This window comes from Papio anubis, chromosome 12, assembly GCF_008728515.1.
Source record: "Papio anubis isolate 15944 chromosome 12, Panubis1.0, whole genome shotgun sequence".
In the NCBI taxonomy this organism is placed as follows: Eukaryota; Metazoa; Chordata; class Mammalia; order Primates; family Cercopithecidae; genus Papio; species Papio anubis.
The window spans coordinates 122,966,312-122,986,232 of NC_044987.1; the positions used below are offsets into that span (position 1 = coordinate 122,966,312).

General features: G+C 51.4%; 1 protein-coding gene across 1 annotated transcript in view; it reads left to right on the forward strand.

Moving 5' to 3' along the window:
• The window catches only part of DEAF1 (DEAF1 transcription factor), a 49,784-nt gene that overhangs the window by 6,667 nt on the left and 23,196 nt on the right, over window positions 1-19,921 (forward strand). The window contains exons 3-10 of the mRNA XM_003909336.5: window positions 592-721; window positions 999-1,145; window positions 2,055-2,194; window positions 3,614-3,679; window positions 8,576-8,702; window positions 10,137-10,265; window positions 10,830-10,958; window positions 16,269-16,516. Coding sequence (XP_003909385.3) covers window positions 592-721; window positions 999-1,145; window positions 2,055-2,194; window positions 3,614-3,679; window positions 8,576-8,702; window positions 10,137-10,265; window positions 10,830-10,958; window positions 16,269-16,516 — 1,116 coding nt within the window. The remainder of the gene's footprint in view (window positions 1-591; window positions 722-998; window positions 1,146-2,054; window positions 2,195-3,613; window positions 3,680-8,575; window positions 8,703-10,136; window positions 10,266-10,829; window positions 10,959-16,268; window positions 16,517-19,921) is intronic.

The window sequence follows — 19,921 nt, forward strand, 5'->3', positions numbered from 1 at the left end:
CAGCAGTGGTGTGTGGGCATGGGGACTCTGGCTGCCTGTGGTGGGGTCTGTGCAGCTTGAAGGGTGATTTTGGAAGCAGGCAGCAGTTGCAGTAGCTTCAGCCAGTGTGGAAATGTGGTTTTGAGGCCCCGGTCTCCCGTCGCCATCTGGAAGGGGCTCTGGAGGGTGGTCCTGCACAAGGCCTCGTCTGTGGTGGCCAGCGCGGTCTGTTGGAGACCCTGCATGAGGACGGTGACCTGTGGGAGCTGCTCAGGCAGACGTCAGGGTGTTTCCTGTTCGTGGAGCACGTGTCTTTTTTCCGTTTGACAAACGATGGCAGGCATTTTCCTCAGCCATGTCTTCTTTCCGTTTGACAAACGATGGCAGGCATTTTCCTCAGCACCACACAGACTTCGGCACCGCCTGCTCTTGTTCTTGGCTCTGTTTTTGAGTCTTTGAGAGATATCTTTGGAAAAGATATGGGGTGCCTAGGCGAGCGTCCCTTCTTGGTGAGAACAGCCATAGCCCTGCTGGAGGACAGCCCGGCTGGGCTCAGGGACACACCTCGTGTCATGATCGGACGTGACCTGACAGAGCGGTTTTTCCTTCTAGTCTGGTAGGACGGCCCTTCAGATCGGGGACAGCCTGAACACCGAAAAAGCCACACTGATTGTCGTCCACACAGATGGGAGCATCGTGGAGACCACCGGGCTGAAGGGCCCGGCAGCTCCCCTCACCCCAGGTACAGCATTGCCTGCTCCCCAGGCCTGGGCAAAACACGTTTCAGAATAGCTAGAATTTATTTCAGGAATTTATTTACTTCTTTTTGTGGTAAATTTGGAATATCAACTATTAATGGATTTTAAGTAGAAGCCGTGGAATTTTCCTGGCGGAGAAGAGTTTTCCCGCCGTTGAAGGAGGTGGTGCTGCTGGGGAGGTGGGTGTCTGTGAGGGGAGTGCATGCTGTATGTACTTCCTGGCGTCCGGCCTCTCACCTTCACACACTTTCTCTGCCCAAGGTCCTCAGTCTCCTCCAACCCCTCTGGCTCCCGGCCAAGAAAAAGGTGGAACTAAATACAACTGGGACCCCTCTGTGTACGACAGTGAGCTGCCCGTGCGGTGCCGGAACATCAGCGGCACTCTGTACAAGAACAGGCTTGGCTCAGGTGAGGGCTGCCGCTTCAGACTCCAAAGTTGCATTTCCCTTTGTAGCCCCCCTAGGATAAATTGGGGGCTGAGAAAGATGAAAATTGTGGCACCTAGAACTAGTTAGGAAGACAGGGCCGGACGCGGTGGCTCACACCTGTAATCCCAGCACTTTGGGAAGCTGAGGCAGGCAGATCAAGGGCTCAGGAGATTGAGACCGTCCTGGCTAACACAGTGAAACCCTGTCTCTACTAAAAATACAAAAAATTAGCTGGGCGAGGTGGCGGGCGCCTGTAGTCCCAGCTACTCAGGAGGCTGAGCCAGGAGAACGGCGTGAACCCGGGAGGCGGAGCTTGCAGTGAGCAGAGATCGCGCCACAGCACTCCAGCCTGGGCGACGGAGCGAGCCTGTGTCTCAAAAAACAACAACAACAACAACAACAAAGAAGACAGAAGGTGCAAGTGACACCCAGTTCCTGTGAACTAGAGCTGAGGCCTGGGAGAGGCACTGGGCAGGGCTGGGCCTGGGAACCATTTAGGGGTGAAAAACCATCGTGACCCATGGGATAGGAGACAAGAAGAAGTGGGAGGGAGGTAGGGCTGGGACGTGTTCCTCAAGTTGCCAGGTCAGCTTGGGACTTGTAGACAAAGGCTCTGGAAGTGGGTACTAGAGGTGCTCAGTGTGGGACCTGGTCGAGCTTGCAGTGCCTGCGGACAGTGGATGGAGAGATCACGTAGGGGATCAGAGGTACAGGCTGCAAAGGCAGACCCGTGGTGGCCCTGTCAGGGTCAAGTACACGGGTGGGTGAGATCACACAAGCTGCTGGGGTACTGGTGCTCGTGGAATGGCGGAGGAGGTCCCAGGAGGGAGGCGATGGCAGAGGCGACATTCCTTCCTGCTGTCATCGTGACTGCTGCTCTTCCTTGCAGGCGGCCGGGGACGGTGCATCAAGCAGGGGGAGAACTGGTACAGTCCCACCGAGTTTGAGGCCATGGCAGGAAGAGCCAGCAGTAAGGACTGGAAAAGAAGCATTCGCTACGCAGGCCGACCCCTGCAGTGCCTCATCCAGGTATCGTTTGTGCGTCCTCACCTGTGCTCAACACACAGCTTGGATGCGGGGCCTCCGAGGTGGCCCAGCCAGAGGGCGGGCACAGACCACGGGGTCAGACACACGGGGTTTGCAGCCTCCACCTCGTGTCTGTGTGGCCTTGGATGAGTGACTGACCCTCTCGTATTTCAGTTTCCGGATTTTTCACATGGGGATGATGATGATCGTGACCCTGTGAGGATTGTTGGGAGAAGTGCATGAGGTCACAGCGCCTGGCACAGAGCAGTTGTAGAAAGGGGGTGTGTCAAATATACAAAAAATGGAAACAGTGGAAGTTAAGATAATCGTTCCTGTTTGAATGCGTGTGACCCTTTCAAAGTCGCCTAACTTTTCTTCTGTCTGCTAAAAAGGAGGACTTCTGATTCCTATTCCAGTTTAGCTCCTGTGTGTTGTTAAGGAAGCAATTCCTCTAGAGCCTTTTGCAAATCTTGAAAGGAGAGAGATGGGTTCTGCCACCAATAATGGCACTGTGAAGAAGAGAAGTCTCTGGAAATTACTGGTGGTCGTCTGCTTCTTTTTTGGAGACAGAGTCTCACCTTGTTGCCCAGACTGGAGTGCAGTGGTTTGATCTTGGCTCACCACAACCTCCACCTCCCAGGCTCAGAGGATTGTCCTGCCTCAGCCTCCCAGGTAGCTAGGATTACAGGCGCCCGTCACCACACCTGGCTTTTTTTTTTTTTTTTTAGTAGAGATGGGGTTTCACCCTGTTGGCCAGGCTGGTCTTGAACTCCCGACCTCAAGTGAGACATCCACCTCAGCCTCTCAAAGTGCTGGGATTACAGGCGTGAGCCACAGTACCTGGCCTAATTTTTAATGGAGATCGGGTTTCACCAGGCTGGCCAGGCTAGTCTCGAACTCCCCACCTCAAGTGAGCCGCCCGCCTCGGCCTCTCAAAGTGCTGGGATTACAGGCATGAACCACCATGCCCGGCCCTCATTTCTCAGAATTTTTGTCTTTATGAGGTTGGACACGGTGGCTTACTCCTGTAATCCCAGCACTTCAGGAGGCCGAGGTGGACTCATTGCTTGAGGCCAGGAGTTCGAGACCAGCCTGGCCAACATGGCAAAAACCCCGTCTCTACTAAAAATACAAAAATTAGCTGGGTGTCGTGGCACAAGCCTATAATCCCAGCTTCTTGGGAGGCTAAGGCACGAGAATCGCTTGCGCCGGGGAGGCAGAGGTTGCAGTAAGCCGAGAACATGCCACTGCACTCCAGCCTGGGCAACCCAACAAGACTCTGTCTCAAAAAAAAAAAAAAAAAGAGTTTTTGTATTTATGAATGGCAGGTAAATAGTAGAAGTGGTTGAAATCTTCTGTTATTGAATGATTCACATTTAGGGGCTGACTTTCTAATGCGTGGTGCTTCTTTTTGCATTTCAGGACGGGATCTTAAACCCTCACGCTGCCTCTTGCACCTGTGCTGCCTGCTGCGACGACATGACCTTAGTAAGTTGCCAGCATGTCTGGAGCAGGAGCACTTGGTGGAGCTGGGGGTGGCTGAGTGGGTCCCACAGCCCTTGGCCCCTTGGCTGTTTCCCTCTTGCCCTCTGCCTTGGAGAGGGATACTGTCCTTGCTTCTCCTCTGCTGCTCTGTCCCCTGCTCCCTGATACACCACAATGAAACCTGATGTCTCGATGCGTGGGCACGTGGTTGGCCCCCAAGATGTTGCTCAAAGAACATTTATGGAAACCTTAAGTAATGAAAAGCGGTTATAATGTCACCGCCTTAACTCCAAAACTAAACATACACACTTTTCCTTGTATGTGTGCTGTTAGATATTCTGCGTTTTATAACGTGTCAGAAAAATGCTACTGTAAACTTATTCATGAATAGAGCTTTTAATATCTTTTTGACGTATTTCCTTATTCTGAATTCCTAACTATTTGACAAAGACCCAAAATAATTTTCTTTTTCTTTTTTTTTTTGAGACGGTGTCTCACTCTGTCACCCAGGGTGGAGTGCAGCGGCGCGATCTCGGCTCACTGCAACCTCCGCCTCTGGATTCAAGCAATTCTCCTGCCTCAGCCTCCCGAGTAGCTGGGATTACAGGTGTGAGCCACCACGCCCAGCTAATTTTTGTATTATTAGTAGAGATGGGGTTTTGCCATGTTGGCCAGTCTGGTCTCAAACTCCTGACCACCGGTGATCTGTCCGCCTCGGCCTCCGAAAGTGTTGAGATTACAGGCGTGAGCTACTGCACCTCAGAAAAAAAAAAAAAAAAAAACATGGAGAGACCTACCATGTTCTTGGGGTGAAACAGTAAACATCCTAGAATTGTCTAGTTTATATATAGATTTCATGTGATTCTAGTGGAAAAAACAATTTTGTGAATGTAAAATAATTTTGAAGTTGATTTGGAAAAGCCAGTAGGTGAGACTCTTAGAGTTGCTGGAGGAGTAAAGGAGCCGGGAGGAGGCATCGGTCCCCTTTGGGCTGTGAGGAGGCGTCGGTCCCATTGGCAGTCGAGCCTGCGGGTAGATCATTTGCAGGGGCTCCAACGCTGAAGTACTTCAATGTCAGTCTAGGAAATCATGAACAGGGTCTGTATGTGGAAGGTATTGAAAAAAGTGCTAAAGAAAGAGACCAGAGAAGATTGAAATACATCAACAGACATCCTGTGTCCGTCGATTAGAAGACTCAATATAGTAAAGATGTGACTTTTTCCCAAGTTGATTCATAGGTTTAACACGATTACTATCAAAATCCCAGCAGGATTCTTTTTAGATGCAGACAAACTGATTCTAAAATTTATATAGAAAGGTAAAGGAAATTTAAAAAGCCAAAACAGTTTTGAAATAAACATTTAAATGGTTGGAATCACATTGCGGGGTCTTAAGACTTACTAGCTCGTGACAGTAATCAGGACAGTGTGGCATTGGCAGAAGAGACCCCCAAAATCTGGGTCAGACTAGAGTGTCGTAGACTCCAGCAAATGGCCTTGGAGCGACTGGACGTTCATCGGTAGAGACAAAGGATGACCTAAACTTCACACTTGGTACAAAAATGAATTCAAAATGGGTCACAGATCTAAAGTAAAAGGTAAAACTATAACATTTTTAGGAGAAAACACATTGGAAAATCTTCCTGACCTAGAGTTAGAACTAGGATTTCTTAGATTGGACTTTATCACATTTTAAAACTTTTGGCTTCCACTTGGGGAATGGTGGTGTGAAAAGCTCAGTGGACCAACTCTCCACAGAAATAACTAGTGAAAACTGTGAAAAAATAACCCCTTAAGGTCTCCGGAAATTGTCCTAGGTGCATATAGCAAATAAAGAAACATCCAGGAAAATGTACTGAGTCTTGGAAAGAGCAGTGAGGATTGTGACATTTAAGCTAGGACCAGCTCCTTCCCTCCCTTTCTGCCCCCAGCTCCCTATGGAGGAGGCTCCATCCTGGGTGGTTGTGACCAAGAAAACAGGGTTCCCACTCCTCACAGCTCCCGGTCAAGGGATGTGGTATCTCACTGGGAGGGGCAGGCCACTAGCGGTTCTCAACCCCTTCAGCTCCAATTTGCAGTAAATTCCTGGGAAGTGTGACTGAAAATCTCTTCAGTCAGCCCCACTCAGAGGGCAGAGGCGTTACTCAGAGGTGGGAGGCCAAGCATAGGGAGGCCCCAATTTCCCTCAACCCAGGTTGCCCATGGGGTGGAGCGTCCATGCGGTGAGAGGCTGCCGCCCCCTCTCACAGAGCCCGACTGATGCAACAGAGTCCCTCTGATCGACCCAGGCGCTGTTCCCGCCTCCAGGTCTGGAGTAGGGGCTCCGGCATTCAGCCCCAAAGAGAGAGAGGCTGTAAGAACACAGAGTTCCAAAGCCCTTCCCAAAGGAACTGACTTGATTTGAAACAGGAAGGGGATGTTCAAAACAATGGACATTTTGGTGGTCAGCAGTTAAGAGGAGGCCAGCAGTTCCATTAGAGCAAGAAACTAAACTAGGTCAGCAGGTTTACCAGAGAGGCGAGGAAAGCCACAGCTAAGAACCCACTGGGGAAACAAGCCCTCAAGTTCTAACCTCTTGGTAAAGAAGCCCTAATTTAATCGGCTCAGACAGTGGAGCAGTGTGTGCCCCAGGGCATTGTTGGAAGTAATGGAGCAGGCAGCTGGCGGTTAGTTGATTCTGACACTTGGCTCAACCAACAGCTTAACAGAGATCAGGGAGAGAGACAGCCAAAATCCCCACCACCAAAGGTGACTGCACCCCCAGGGCTGAGCCCTCAGAGGAGCAGCAGCCGAGGCCGCCCCAGGAGAACAGTTTCAGTTAAAGGGTCCAGCCCCATCCCTGAATAATAAACAAGCAGACAGCAGCCACGAGCTGGGGGAAAGGAGAACAGCTTTCCACTGTTGCTACAGTGTATCACCTGTGTTGTCTGATTCTTAACAAAAGAGTCTAAGACATGCAAAGAGCCATGAACCATACACAGGAGGAGAGCAACAGAAATTGCCTGGAGAGGCCGGGATATTGGGTTTAACAGGCAAAAGCTTTAAGACAGCCATCCTCAGTATGTTCAGAGGACTAAAGAAAACCACAGCTAGCGACTGCATGGAAGGTCTGAAGACACTGTCTTCTCACTGGGGAATGTCAATGAAGAGATGGAAATTATTAAAAAAACAAAACAAAACAAAAAAAAGTTGGGCACAGTGGCTCTCATGCCTGTAATCCCAGCACTTTGGGAGGCCGAGGCGGGTGGATCACGAGGTCAGGAGATTGAGACCATCCTGTCTAACATGTTGAAACCCTGTCTCTACTAAAAATGCAAAAAATTAGCTGAGCATGGTAGCGGCACCTGTAGTCCCAGCTACTTGGGAGGCTGAGGCAGGAGAATGGCGTGAACCCGGGAGGTGGAGCTTGCAGTGAGCCTAGACTGCGCCACTGCACTCCAGCCTGGGTAAGAGAGCGAGATTCCATCTTTAAAAAAAAAAAAAGTCAAATGGTAATTGTAGAATTGGAAAGAAGAATAACTAAATGAAAAATTCACTAGAGTCTCAACAGGTTTGAACTGACAGAAGAGACGTTCTGAGCATGTGTCCGGCAGCCTTGTGTGGTGCTGGGCTTGTGAGGGTCTCAGGTTGGAGGCGGGAGTGTCCCAGGCCCAGCTCCCTGAGGGTTTGGCCTCTTTCATGGGAGATCTTTGGTGACTTTTACCGTTTTCTTTAATTGATCCCATGCCGCCTCCTGTCTGGTGCGGTGCTGCTGAAGCTATGCCCTTGTGCTGCCAACTTTCTCCTCTGTGGCTTCTTCTCATTCCTCCCTTGCTTGGCCCTGGCCCCCATCTATTTTCTGTCTTTTAGGAATTCCTGACCCTTTTTTTTTTTTTTTTTTGAGACGGATTCTCGCTCTGTCGCCCAGGCTGGAGTGTGGTGGCACAATCTCTGCTCACTGCAAGCCCTGCCTCCTAGGCATGCCCTTCTCCTGCCTCAGCCTCCTGAGTAGCTGGGACTACAGGCGCCCACCACCATGCCTGGCTCATTTTTTGTATTTTTGGTAGAGACAGGGTTTCACCATGTTAGCCAGGATGGTCTCGATCTCCTGACCTCATGAGCCGCCTGCCTCAGCCTCCCAAAGTGCTGGGATTACAGGCATGAGCCGCTACGCCCGGCCCTGAATTTCTGACCTTTAATCTGTAGATGACACTTTGTTATTTTGCTGCACTGGTATTCATATGTTCTTTTTTAAAGTATTCTTTCTGTCATGTTAAGGGATTTGGGGCCTAAAGAGGTGGGATTTTGGCCGGGCGCGGTGGCTCACACCTGTAATCCCAGCACTTTGAGAGGCTGAGGCTGGCGGAGCACCTGAGGTCGGGAGTTTGAGATCAGCCTGACCAACATGGAGAAACCCCGTCTCTACTAAGAATACAAAAATTAGCCATGCGTGGTGGTGTGTGCCTGTAATCCTAGCTACTCAGGAGACTGAGGTAGGAGAATCACTTGAACCTCGGAGGCAGAAGTTGCAGTGAGCGGAGATCGTGCCACTGCACTCCAGCCTGGGCAACAGAGTGAGACTCTGTCTCAAAAAAAAAAAAAAAAGAAAATTAGCTGGGTGTGGTGGCACATGCCTGTCATCTCAGCTACTCAGGAGGCTGAGGCAGGAGAATCACTTGAACCCAGCAGGCGGAGGTTGCAGTGAGCCGAGATCGCGCCACTGCACTCCAGCGTGGGCAACTAGAGTGAAACTCCGTCTAAAAAAAAAAAAGAGGTGGGATTTTTAGGGGCGCTTACCATCTTAATGTGGTCTCGCCATGTGACTCACACACCCCGTGGTGCCCCCACGTAAGGAGGAGCTGCAAGCGCAGCATAGCTTTTGCACACACCAACGTGGTGGACTGTCTCCTTTCTCCCCCAGAGTGGCCCAGTCAGGCTTTTTGTGCCTTACAAAAGGCGCAAGAAGGAGAATGAACTGCCCACAACTCCCGTGAAGAAGGACTCCCCCAAGAACATCACGTTGCTTCCAGCCACCGCGGCCACCACCTGTGAGTTTGAGAAAACATAGCTCTAGTTTGCTGAGGGGACCTAAGTGCATTGCCTTCTCTCGTCACCACTCCCACGGCCACTGTGGGATTCTCATTTCTAAAGCACATTGCGTGGCCGGAGGGATGTCAATGCCTTCATGCTCCTTTGCAGTGCGGCCCCCGGGTGGGAAGGGCTGTCCCAGTGCCCAGCTCTGTCTTGCTTCCCTGGGGTCTGGGTGCTGTTGGCCTCGTCCTGGGCTGTTTCCCAGTGTCAGTGAGCAGAGCCGAGTGCCCAGCACACGCTTGAGGGACGTTTCCTGACAAGGGTGTCCTTGGTGAGGGATTCTCAGTGCGCTGGATGAGGGCTGCACAGAACTCTGTGGGTCTTTCTCTGTGGCCGGGCTGAAGGGCAGCGTCAGGATCCAGGCTCACTGCAGCCTTGACCTCTTAGTCTCAGGCATTCCTCCCACTTCAGACTCCCAAGTAGCTGGATCCACAGGCACGTGCCACCATGCCCAGCTAATGTTTTTATTTTATTGTACAGACAGCATTTAAATGGGGAGAGGTAGCAATAGGAGAAAAGGTCTTTGTAACAGGCTTTTGTTAACTAATGTAAGTCGGGGTTTTAGCTTTTATAGAGCAAGGTCTTTCTAAAACACCCTGTCGGCTCCTTCTCGAGGCTCTGGGTGGTGGGTGCGGGAAGAGTCCCACAGCAGCAGAGTCTTTTTTTTTTTTTTTGAGACGGAGTCTCGCTCAGCCGCCCAGGCTGGAGTGCAGTGGCCGGATCTCAGCTCACCGCAAGCTCCGCCTCCCGGGTTTACGCCATTCTCCTGCCTCAACCTCCAGAGTAGCTGGGACTACAGGCGCCGCCACCTCGCCCGGCTAGTTTTTTGTATTTTTTAGTAGAGACGGGGTTTCACCGGGTTAGCCAGGATGGTCTCGATCTCCTGACCTTGTGATCCGCCCGTCTCGGCCTCCCAAAGTGCTGGGATTACAGGCTTGAGCCACTGCGCCCGGCCTGCAGCAGAGTCTTAAGATCTGTCGCCAGGATTTTTTTTTTTGAGCTGGAGAGGCAGCCTTGCTGTGGGACATGGCTGCTTTTTACCTTCAGCTTGGATTAAAGACTTTTTCTTAATTTGAGCCACAAAGTATTTAAAAGTCATTGGAAGTTTTATTTTATGTTTGTTTTCTGGCTGGGCAGCACGTTTCCATGCTGGGGAGCACAGTTTAAACAGTGAACAATTGGTGGTGGCAAGTTGCCATCCTGGTTTTCTCCTCTGAGGTCTTCTCCAAGGTCTGGGATTTCCCGTGTGTCCTTCACATGGGAGGGTACGGTTACCACTGCCTGCACTTTAGCCCAGGCCCCCTCAAGGATTGGTGCCCATGGGTGGCACAGGACCTGTGTGCCGTGGGTGCCACTGCCTGGCCGCGTGAAATGTGCTTCTGCCTTTCCAGTCACCGTGACCCCTTCAGGACAGATCACGACCTCGGGGGCACTGACCTTTGACCGGGCATCCACAGTAGAGGCCACTGCTGTCATATCCGAGAGTCCGGCCCAGGGTGACGTCTTCGCAGGAGCCACAGGTGAGCTGCTCCAGTGCCCGCCTGACATGTCCTCGGCATATCCTTGACCATGACATCACATCCCCAGTGCCATATTGGGCTTCGTAGGCTGCTGGGTACCTCGAGAGGGAACTTGAACCAGGCGTTTGTTGGTGGGGACAGCGTGTGAGCCACGTCAGTTGGGCGGTGCAGTGTGGGTGGGGTTGGCGTGGCAGTGGGTTACTTGTGACAGATGCCAGGGCCGGCAAAGCTGAAAATACTCTCTGTCTGTCGGCTCCTGCTTCTGACTACAGTTGTGCAACAGAAGTGCGGCCTAGCCGGATGTGTGCTGGAGAATATTCTAGTAGCCACACTGAGGAAAATAAAGGAAAGAGCTACAACTGGTTTTTATAATCTATTTTATTTTAACTGATATAGCCCCAATCCTATGTCAACAATTCAGGCTTGCCCCTTTCAGGGACTCAGTAGCCGCGTGTGGCCATAAGCTGCTATGTGTACTGAATGGCACAGCCTTACAGTGTGATATTTAGGGCCTGCTGTGCGGACAGTCGTCCCGAGGTTCCCTGTCCCTTCTCTCGCCAACAGTCCAAGAGGCCAGCGTGCAACCCCCATGCAGGGCCAGCCACCCTGAGCCTCACTACCCCGGCTATCAGGACAGCTGCCAGATCGCCCCGTTTCCAGAAGCTGCGTTGCCAACATCACATCCCAAAATAGGTAGGTTTGAAAGAATTCACACGTGTACAGGTAATTTTCCTCAGAACTGCTTCCTGTGAAAGAATTTCTAGGTGAAATCGGATTCGTTTTGGTTTGTTTTGTTGTTGTTATTGATGCAGTAGATCAGTGGCTGGCAAATTGTGGCCCACTGCCTATGTTTGTAAATAAAGTTTTATTGATACACAGCCACGTCCATTCATGTGTGTGCTGTGGAAGCTGCTTTTGGTACAACAGCAGGGCACACCCCTAGAAACCAATTGGCCGGCCGGGCGCGGTGGCTCAAGCCTGTAATCCCAGCACTTTGGGAGGCCGAGACGGGCGGATCACGAGGTCAGGAGATCGAGACCATCCTGGCTAACAAGGTGAAACCCCATCTCTACTAAAAAATACAAAAAATAACTAGCCAGGTGAGGTGGCGGGCGCCTGTAGTCCCAGCTACTCGGGAGGCTGAGGCAGGAGAATGGCGTAAACCCGGGAGGTGGAGCTTGCAGTGAGCTGAGATCCGGCCATTGCATCCCAGCCTGGGCGACAGAGCGAGACTCCCTCTCAAAAAAAAAAAAGAAAAAAAAAGAAACCAATTGGCCTGTGGAGCTGAAGTTCTTTCTGGTGAGTTTGCTGTTATCCTCTTGAAGGTAGACACTCCTCAGTGGCAGGTCTTGGTCTCCCCAGAGCTAGCATGGGCATTCGGTATCTGGTGAAAGAAAGAAAAACCAAGATTGATATCACATGTGGCCTAAATCTTTAAAACAATGATACACCGTAAACGCATTCTAACTTTGATTTTTCGTTTAACTGCACTTTTTTTTTGAGATGGAGTCTCGCTCTATTGCCCAGGCTGGGGTGCAGTGGTGCAATCTTGGCTCACTGCAACCTCTCCCTGGTTCAAGCCATTCTCCTGCCTCAGCCTCCCAAGTAGCTGGGATTACAGGCATGCACCAGCATACCTGGCTAATTTTTGTATTTTTAGTAGAAACGGGGTTTCACCGTGTTGGTCAGACTGGTCGCGAACTCCTGACCTCAAGTGATCCATCTGCCTCACGCTCCCAAAGTGCTGGGATTACAAGTGTGAGCCACCACATGCAGCCAAGATTTCTGTATAATTATACTTTTTTTTTTTGAGATGGAGTTTCACTCTGTCGCCCAGGCTGGAGTGCAGTGGCATGATCTCGGCTCACTGCAACTTCTGCCTGCCAGGTTCAAGCAATTCTCCTGCCTCAGCCTCCCGAGTAGCTGGGACTACAGGCGTGTGCCACCATGCCCGGCTAATTTTTTTTTTTTTTTGTAGTTTTAGTAGAGATGGGGTTTCACCATGCTGGTCAGGCTGGTCTGGAATTCCTAACCTCGTGATCCATTCGTCTCGACCTCCCAAAGTGCTAGGATTACAGGCGTGAGCCACCGTGCCCGGCCATCATTATACTTTTTTAAAGGGTGCATATGATCAATATATGATTTATTGAACCCTCCCCTGCTGGTGGCAAATGCATGTTTTCCATTTTTCACTATCACAGACAGTATAAGAAACTTGTTAATGAAAAACTTACCTTATCATTTTCATTTGCTTGTTTCATTATTCTCTCTTTCGCCTATCTAAACTCTTTCCATCTTTAAAGCTTACCTCAGGGCTGGGCGTGGTGGCTCACTCCTTTTTTTTTTTTTTTTTTTGAGACGGAGTCTCGCGCTGTCGCCCAGGCCGGAGTGCAGTGGCCGGATCTCAGTTCACTGCAAGCTCCACCTCCTAGGTTTACGCCATTCTCCTGCCTCAGCCTCCCAAGTAGCTGGGACTACAGGCGCCCGCCACCTCGCCCGGCTAGTTTTTTGTATTTTTTAGTAGAGATGGGGTTTCACCGTGTTAGCCAGGATGGTCTCGATCTCCCGACCTCGTGATCCGCCCGCCTCAGCCTCCCAAAATGCTGGGATTACAGGCTTGAGCCACCGCGCCCGGCCCCCCCTTTTTTTTTTTAGATGGAGTCTTGCTCTGTTGCCCAGTCTGGAGTGCAGACTACAAGCGTGCACCACCATGCCTGGCTAATCTTTGTATTTTTAGTAGAGACGGAATTTCATCATGTTGGCCAGGATGGTCTTCATCTCTTGACCTCATGATCTGCCCGCTTCGGTCTCCCAAAGTGCTTGGATTACAGGCGTGTAATCCCAATTACAGGGGGATTAAATCACCCCTTTAATCCCAGCACTTTAGGAGACCGCGACCAGGAGTTTGAGACCAGCCTGGGCAACATAAGGAGACCCCATCTCTATTAACTGGAAAAAAAAAAAAGTGTGGGGTGGGTGTTGGTGAAGTATTTATACCAAGAAATCAGCAAATGCTTGAAATCAGAGCTTTTTCTCCAGGAGGGCTGGGGGTTCGCATCAACCGCTCACCCCTGGTGCAAGGTGTGCATGTGGCTCCTGGATCTCTGTCCCCGGGTGCCCTTGGCGGGCAGAAGTCGGAAACGTTCTCATGTGCACATGTGCACGTTTGTGCTCCAGGTCTGTGTGTGTTGAAAGCCGTAAGTTTGCCCCAGTGTCTCTAGTTCCAGTGCAGAACCTCAGGGTTTGTTCTAGTTCCTTTCCTTTCCCACTTTGTAACTTCCTTCTCCAATTGCAAGAAACCCCACTGGGCGATGGCTCATGCCTGTAATCCCAGCACTTCAGCAGGCAGACCACCTTAGGTCAGGAGTTCGAGACCAACCTAACCAACGTGGAGAAAGCCCATCTCTACTAAAAATACAAAATGAGCCAGGCCTGGTGGCAGATGCCTGTAATCCCAGCTACTCGGGAGGCTGAGACAGGAGAATCACTTGAACCCGGGAGGCGGAGGTTGTGGTGAGCCGAGATGGCGCCATTGCACTCCAGCCTGGGCAACAAAAGCTAAACTCCATCTCAAAAAAAAAAAAAAAGGAGAGAGAAAAGAAAAGAAGCCCACCTACCATTATCTTTAATAAATCTCCTATGTGTGACTGCAGGTGCCCAGAAAGACTTTCCAGGTGGGTGGAGTTGAAAGCAAGGTTTCTTTTGTCAGCTTGACTCTTTAGAAGATTTAGCCTGGGGCCGGGCGTGGTGGCTCACGCCTGTAGTCCCAGCACTTTGGGCGCCCTTGGATCACCTGAGGTCAGGAGACTGGCCTGGCCAACATGGTGAAACCCCATCTCTACTAGAAATACAAAACCAGCCGGCCGTGGTAGTGGATGCCTGTAATCCCAGCTACTCGGGAGGCCGAAGTGGGCAGACCACCTGAGGTCAGGAGTTCGAGACTAACCTGACCAACGTGGAGAAACCCCATCTCTACTAAAAATACAAAATGAGCCAGGCCTGGTGGCAGATGCCTGTAATCCCAGCTACTCGGGAGGCTGAGGCAGGCGAATTGCTTGGACCCGGGAGGCAGGGAGCCAAGATGGCACCACTGCCCTCCAACTTGGGCAACAGAGCGAGACTCTGATTTAGCTGCTTCCCTCCCCGGTCATTGTCCTCAGCTCTGATTCCGTGAACGTTTCCAGGTCCAGCAGCCATCTGGATGAGTTTCACCTGAGCCAAGGCGGAGCCGGGAAGGGATGGGACATCTTCCTGCCTCGGCGCCTCCGTGGGATGCCAGTGCTGGGGTGGCCAGGGTGCTGGGGGCTGTCAGGTGCTGGGGGTGTCAGGTGCTAGAGGGATGTTAGGTGCTGGAGGGTGTGTCAGGTGCTGAGGGGGTGTGGTGCTAGAGGGATGTCAGGCGCTGGGGTGGTCATTGGGTGCTGGGGGTGGGCCAGGTGCTGGAATTGGCCCAGGGCGCCAGAGTGGACGCCTGAAATGCCCAGTGCCGAGGACCAGCCTGGGGGCTCCCATGACAGTGTGTGGGTGCCGGGGTCCGGCTCAGGTACAAACAGGTGCCGGGGTGGCCAGGTGCCGGGGGTCAGTCAGGCTGGGGTCAGCCGAGGAGTCAGGTACTGGGGTGTCAGGTGCTGGGGGTGTCAGGTGCTGGGGGTGTCAGGTGCTGGGGGTGTCAGGTGGCTGGATGACCAGGTATTGGGAAACAGGTGGAATTGGAGGATCAGGTCAGGTCAGGTTGGAAATAGGAATGGAGTGGATCAGGGAACAGCCAGGGTGCTGGGGGTGTCAGGTGCTGGGGAGATGTCATTGGGCAGTGATTTGTTGTTTGTTGGTCAGTTTTTTACCCGACTTCCGACATTATGTGAGAGTTTTTTTTTTTTTTTTTGAGGTGGAGTCTCACTCTGTCACCCAGGCTGTAGTACAGTGGCATGATCTTAGCTCACCGCAACCTCCGCCTCCTGGGTTCAAATGATTCTTATGCCTCAGCCTCCCAGGTAGCTGGGATTATAGACACTTTCACGCCTAGCTAATTTTTGCATTTTTTGGTGGAGATCGGGTTTCACCATGTTGATCAGGCTGGCCTCAAACTCCTGACCTCAAGGGATCTGCCCGCCTCAGCCTCCCAAAGTGCTGGGATTACAGGTGTGAGCCACCATGCCTGGCATTTTTTCTTTTTGAGACAGGGTCTCATTAGGTCACCAAGGCCAAAGGACGGTGGTGCAGTCATGGTTCTCTGTAGCCTGGACCACCTGGGCTCAAACCATCCTCCCGCCTCAGCTTCCTAAGTAACTGGGATCACAGGTGAATGCCACCATACCTAGCTAGTCGTTTTTGTTTTTGATTTTTGTTTCGTAGAGACAAGGTCTTGCTATGTTGCCCAGGCTGGTCTTGAACTCCTAGGCTTAAGTGATCCTCCCACCTCAGCCTCCCAAAGTGTGGGGATTATAGGCATGAGCCACTGCGCTGTGATTAGAATTTTTTTTTTAAATTTTATTTATTTATTTGAGACAGAGTCTCGTTCTGTCGCCCAGGCTGGAGTGCAGTGTCACAATCTCGACTCACTGCAAGCTCTGCCTCCCGGCTTCACACCTTTCTCCTGCCTCAGCCTCCCTAGTAGCTGGGACTACCGGCTCCCCCCAGCTACTTGGGAGGCTGAGGCAGGAGAATGGCGTGAACCCGGGAGGCGGAGCGTGTTTTGAGCAGAGACGGGGTTTCACTGTGTTAGCCAGGATGGTCTCGATCTCCTGACCTCGTGATCCGCCCGTCTCGGCCTCCCAAAGTGCTGGGATTACAGGCTTGAGCCACCGCGCCCGGCCTGTATTTTTTTTTAGCAGAGACTGGGTTTCACTGTGTTAGCCAGGGTGGTCTCCATCTCCTGACCTCATGATCCGCCCGCCTTGGCTTCCCAAAGTGCTGGGATGACAGGTGTGAGCCACTCACAGGGGCCATTTTGAAGCTAGGAAATTGATTCATTTCTTGGTTTATTTTGCTTTCCAAATGCTCTAGTGTTGACATCCCTGCCTGCGCTTGCCGTCCCACCCCCGACTCCCACCAAAGCGGCACCTCCCGCGTTGGTCAATGGGCTGGAGCTGTCAGAGCCACGGAGCTGGCTGTACCTGGAGGAGATGGTCAACTCCTTGCTCACCACCGCGCAGCAGCTGAAGACGCTGTTTGAGCAAGCCAAACATGCCAGCACCTACCGAGAAGCTGCCGCAAACCAGGCCAAGATCCACGCTGACGCAGAGCGGAAGGAGGTAACCTTGGAATAAATGGATAGACACGACCTGTGCTGAGTCCCTCAGGCCGCCCTGGCGCCTGCGCCCAGCCGTGTAAGACCCACCTTGGCCCACAAGGCTCCTGCCCCACCTTTCTGGAAAAGGGAGCGGTGGAGAGTCATTTACTTAAAAATGAAGCTTTTTCTACAGAAAAGTGGCAGCTATTAGTGTCAAGGTGGTTTTGGTTTTTGTAAAGAAGGTTTCTTTGTTTCGGAAAGGGAAACGATTTTATGCACATCAGCCATTCTGAATACTCAGCTTTTCTAGACGTTATTCTAGGTTCTCTTCAGGTTGTCTTCCCCTAGTGAAATGTGCTTATATTTTATGAAATTTGGAGAACATCATCTGTTGAGTCTCTGAGTATCAGTGACTGGCAGGGCGAATGCTCAGCGCCTTCCTGGTGCCAAGCTCCCTCCATCTGCTGTTACAAAGCCCTGCCAGCTCTGGCACGTTCTTCAGAAGGCGGCTCCTGTGCGTGGTGGGAGGCTCCCAGGCGTCGTACCCATGTTTTCTGCAGCTTCCTCTTACTGCAGCACAAGCAAAAGGTCACTTAGGCCCCTTCGACCTCTTTTTATATGAAGTCTCTACTTCATATGAACCCTTTACTTAGATTGAAGACTTTTAGGTAATGTAAAGGTTTGGGTGGGTGACATGAATAGAGTAGAGAGAAATTACTAGAGCCCGAGTAAGCTGGAGAGAGGATTTCACTTTGTCACCCAGGCTGGAGTACAGAGGTGTGACCTCGGCTCACTGCAGCCTCAAGTTCCCAAGCTCAAGCAATCCTCCCGCCTCAGCCCCCCAGTAGCTGGGACTGTGGGCATGTGCCACCACGCTTGGCTGATTTGTGTATTTTTCATAGAGAGAGGGTCTCGCTGTGCTGCCAGGCTGATCTCCAACTCCTGAGCTCAAGCCATGCACCCACCTCAGCCTCCCAAAGTGCTGGGAGTACAGGCGTGAACCACTGTGCCCGGCCAAAATGTTTTGTTAATTAATTAGCTGGATCACTTGATCCCAGGGGATAGAGGCTGCAGTGAGCCGTGATCACGCCACTGTGCTCCAGCCTCGGCAACAGAATGAGACCCTGTCTCAAAAAATCAAAAAGAAGTGTTTTATGATCATGTATATACTCTTTGTGGTGAATATTACATATACCCTTGAAAAGAGTTTTATTCAGTCATTGGTTTTCATTTTCTGTAACTTCATTAGGTCAAGTTGGTTCATAGTGTGGTTCAAATCTTGTTTTTCTTCAACCTAAAGATGTACTTTTAGCATTTCTTTTCATATCGGTCTGTTGGCCATGAATTCTCTGTTTTTGTTTATCTGTAATGTCCCTCTTTCACCTTTATTTTTTTTTTATTTTTATTTATTTTTATTTTTTTTTTGAGACAAGTCTCGCTCTTGTTTTCCAGGTTGGAGTGCAGCGGCGCAATCTTGGCTCACTGCAACCTCCGCTTCCCGGGTTCAAGCAATTCCCCTGCCTCAGCCTCCTGAGTAGCTGGGACTATAGGTGTGTGCCACCACACCCAGCTAATTTTTGTATTTTTGGTGGAGACGGGGTTTCGCCATGTTGCTCAGGCTGATTTGAACTCCTGGGTTCAAGTGATCCACCCGCCTGGGCCTCCCAAAGTGCTGGGATTACAGGCATGAGCTAACACACTGGCCTATTTATTTATTTATTTATTTATTATTTTTTGAGACATAGAGTCTTGCTCTGTCACCAGGCTGGAGTATAGTGGCCCCATCTCGGCTCACCTGCAACCTCCAGCTCCTTGGTTCAAGTGATTCTCCTGCCTCAGCCTCCTGAGTAGCTGGGATCACAGGCACACACCACCATGCCCAGCTAATTTTTTGTATTTTTTTATTAGAGATGGGGTTTTGCCATGTTGGCCAGACCGGTCTTGAACTCCTGACCAACCTCAGGTGTTTCACCCACCTCGGCCTCCCAAAGTGCTGGGATTACCGGCGTGAGCCACCGCCCTGGTCTCAGGATCTACTTCTTTTGGCTAATTTTTCCCTTCACCGTGGATCCTGTTATCCCTTCTTCACACGTCTAGTACTTCCTGATTGTCTGTTGGAATTTTAGTTTGTATACTGGTAATATGGTGGAGTTTATGTGGTAGAGACTCTGAATTCTGTTGGATTCTGTTGTCTTCCCCTGAAGAGTGTGGGCTTTGTTCTCGGAGGCGGAATTCCCGCCGATCACCCTGAAGAGGCTCAGTGTTTATGCTGTTAGGGCAGGTCTGACTGGCTTTTGCTTCTGCCTGACAGATATTTAGTCTTGGATCTGCAAAGGTGTGGTTTTTCTGGATGTTCCTGGGAAGCCTGAGGTGTTTTTAAGCCTCTAACTTGTGAAGGTTGAAACTCCAGACTCTCAGGTGGTGAGCAGCAGCCGCCGTCTCAACTCAGTGTTCTCCGTCCTCCAGCCGCCCGTTTCTGCTGGGCCCCTGGGAGTCTTCCCCACACACTGCGCCAGCAGCTCAGGGCCAGACAAGTCCGTGGGAGCATTTATGTGTGGATGGGGCCCCTGGGAGTCTTCCCCACACACTGCGCCAGCAGCTCAGGGCCAGACAAGTCCGTGGGAGCATTTATGTGTGGATGGGGATGTCTTCTCTCCGCGCTGCTCCTTGCTGGGGTTTCTCCCCTCGTTTTCCAGGCACTTGGTCAGCTCCGGCCAGGGTGACTCAGCCTCCTGCCACGGTGTGGCCACCCACGTCTGGTGGCCTGGGTTGGCCTCTGGGAGAAGCCATCCTGGCTCCATCTCCCTGCTGCGTCACCTGTCCCTGCTGCGTCACCTGTCCCTGCTGCGTCACCTGTCCCTGCTGTGTTACCTGTCCCTGCTGTGTTACCTGGCTGCCTCTCTCCCCTGCCCATTCGGCAGTCAGTGTGTCTGATGCCGCTGGATCAGCCGGGTCCCTGCCCTGAAAGCCTGGGCTTTGAATTTTATTTGTAATTTTATGTACTTCTGTGAAAGAAATGTGACATGAAATCCCTTTTTCTTAAAATCCCATTTGGTAGACGGCTAAGCCTTTTTTTTTTTTTTTTTTTTGAGGCGGAGTCTGGCTCTGTAGCCCAGGCTAGAGTGCAGTGGCTGGATCTCAGCTCACTGCAAGCTCCGCCTCCCGGGTTCCCGCCATTCTCCTGCCTCAGCCTCCCGAGTAGCTGGGACTACAGGCGCCCGCCACCTCGCCCGGCTAGTTTTTGTATTTTTTAGTAGAGACGGGGTTTCACCGTGTTAGCCAGGATAGTCTCAATCTCCTGACCTCGTGATCCACCCGTCTCGGCCTCCCAAAGTGCTGGGATTACAGGCTTGAGCCACCGCGCCCGGCCTGCTAAGCCTTTTAAAAAGTTAGAAAGGGCGGCCCCTTTCTCGGCTGGAAGCAGCTG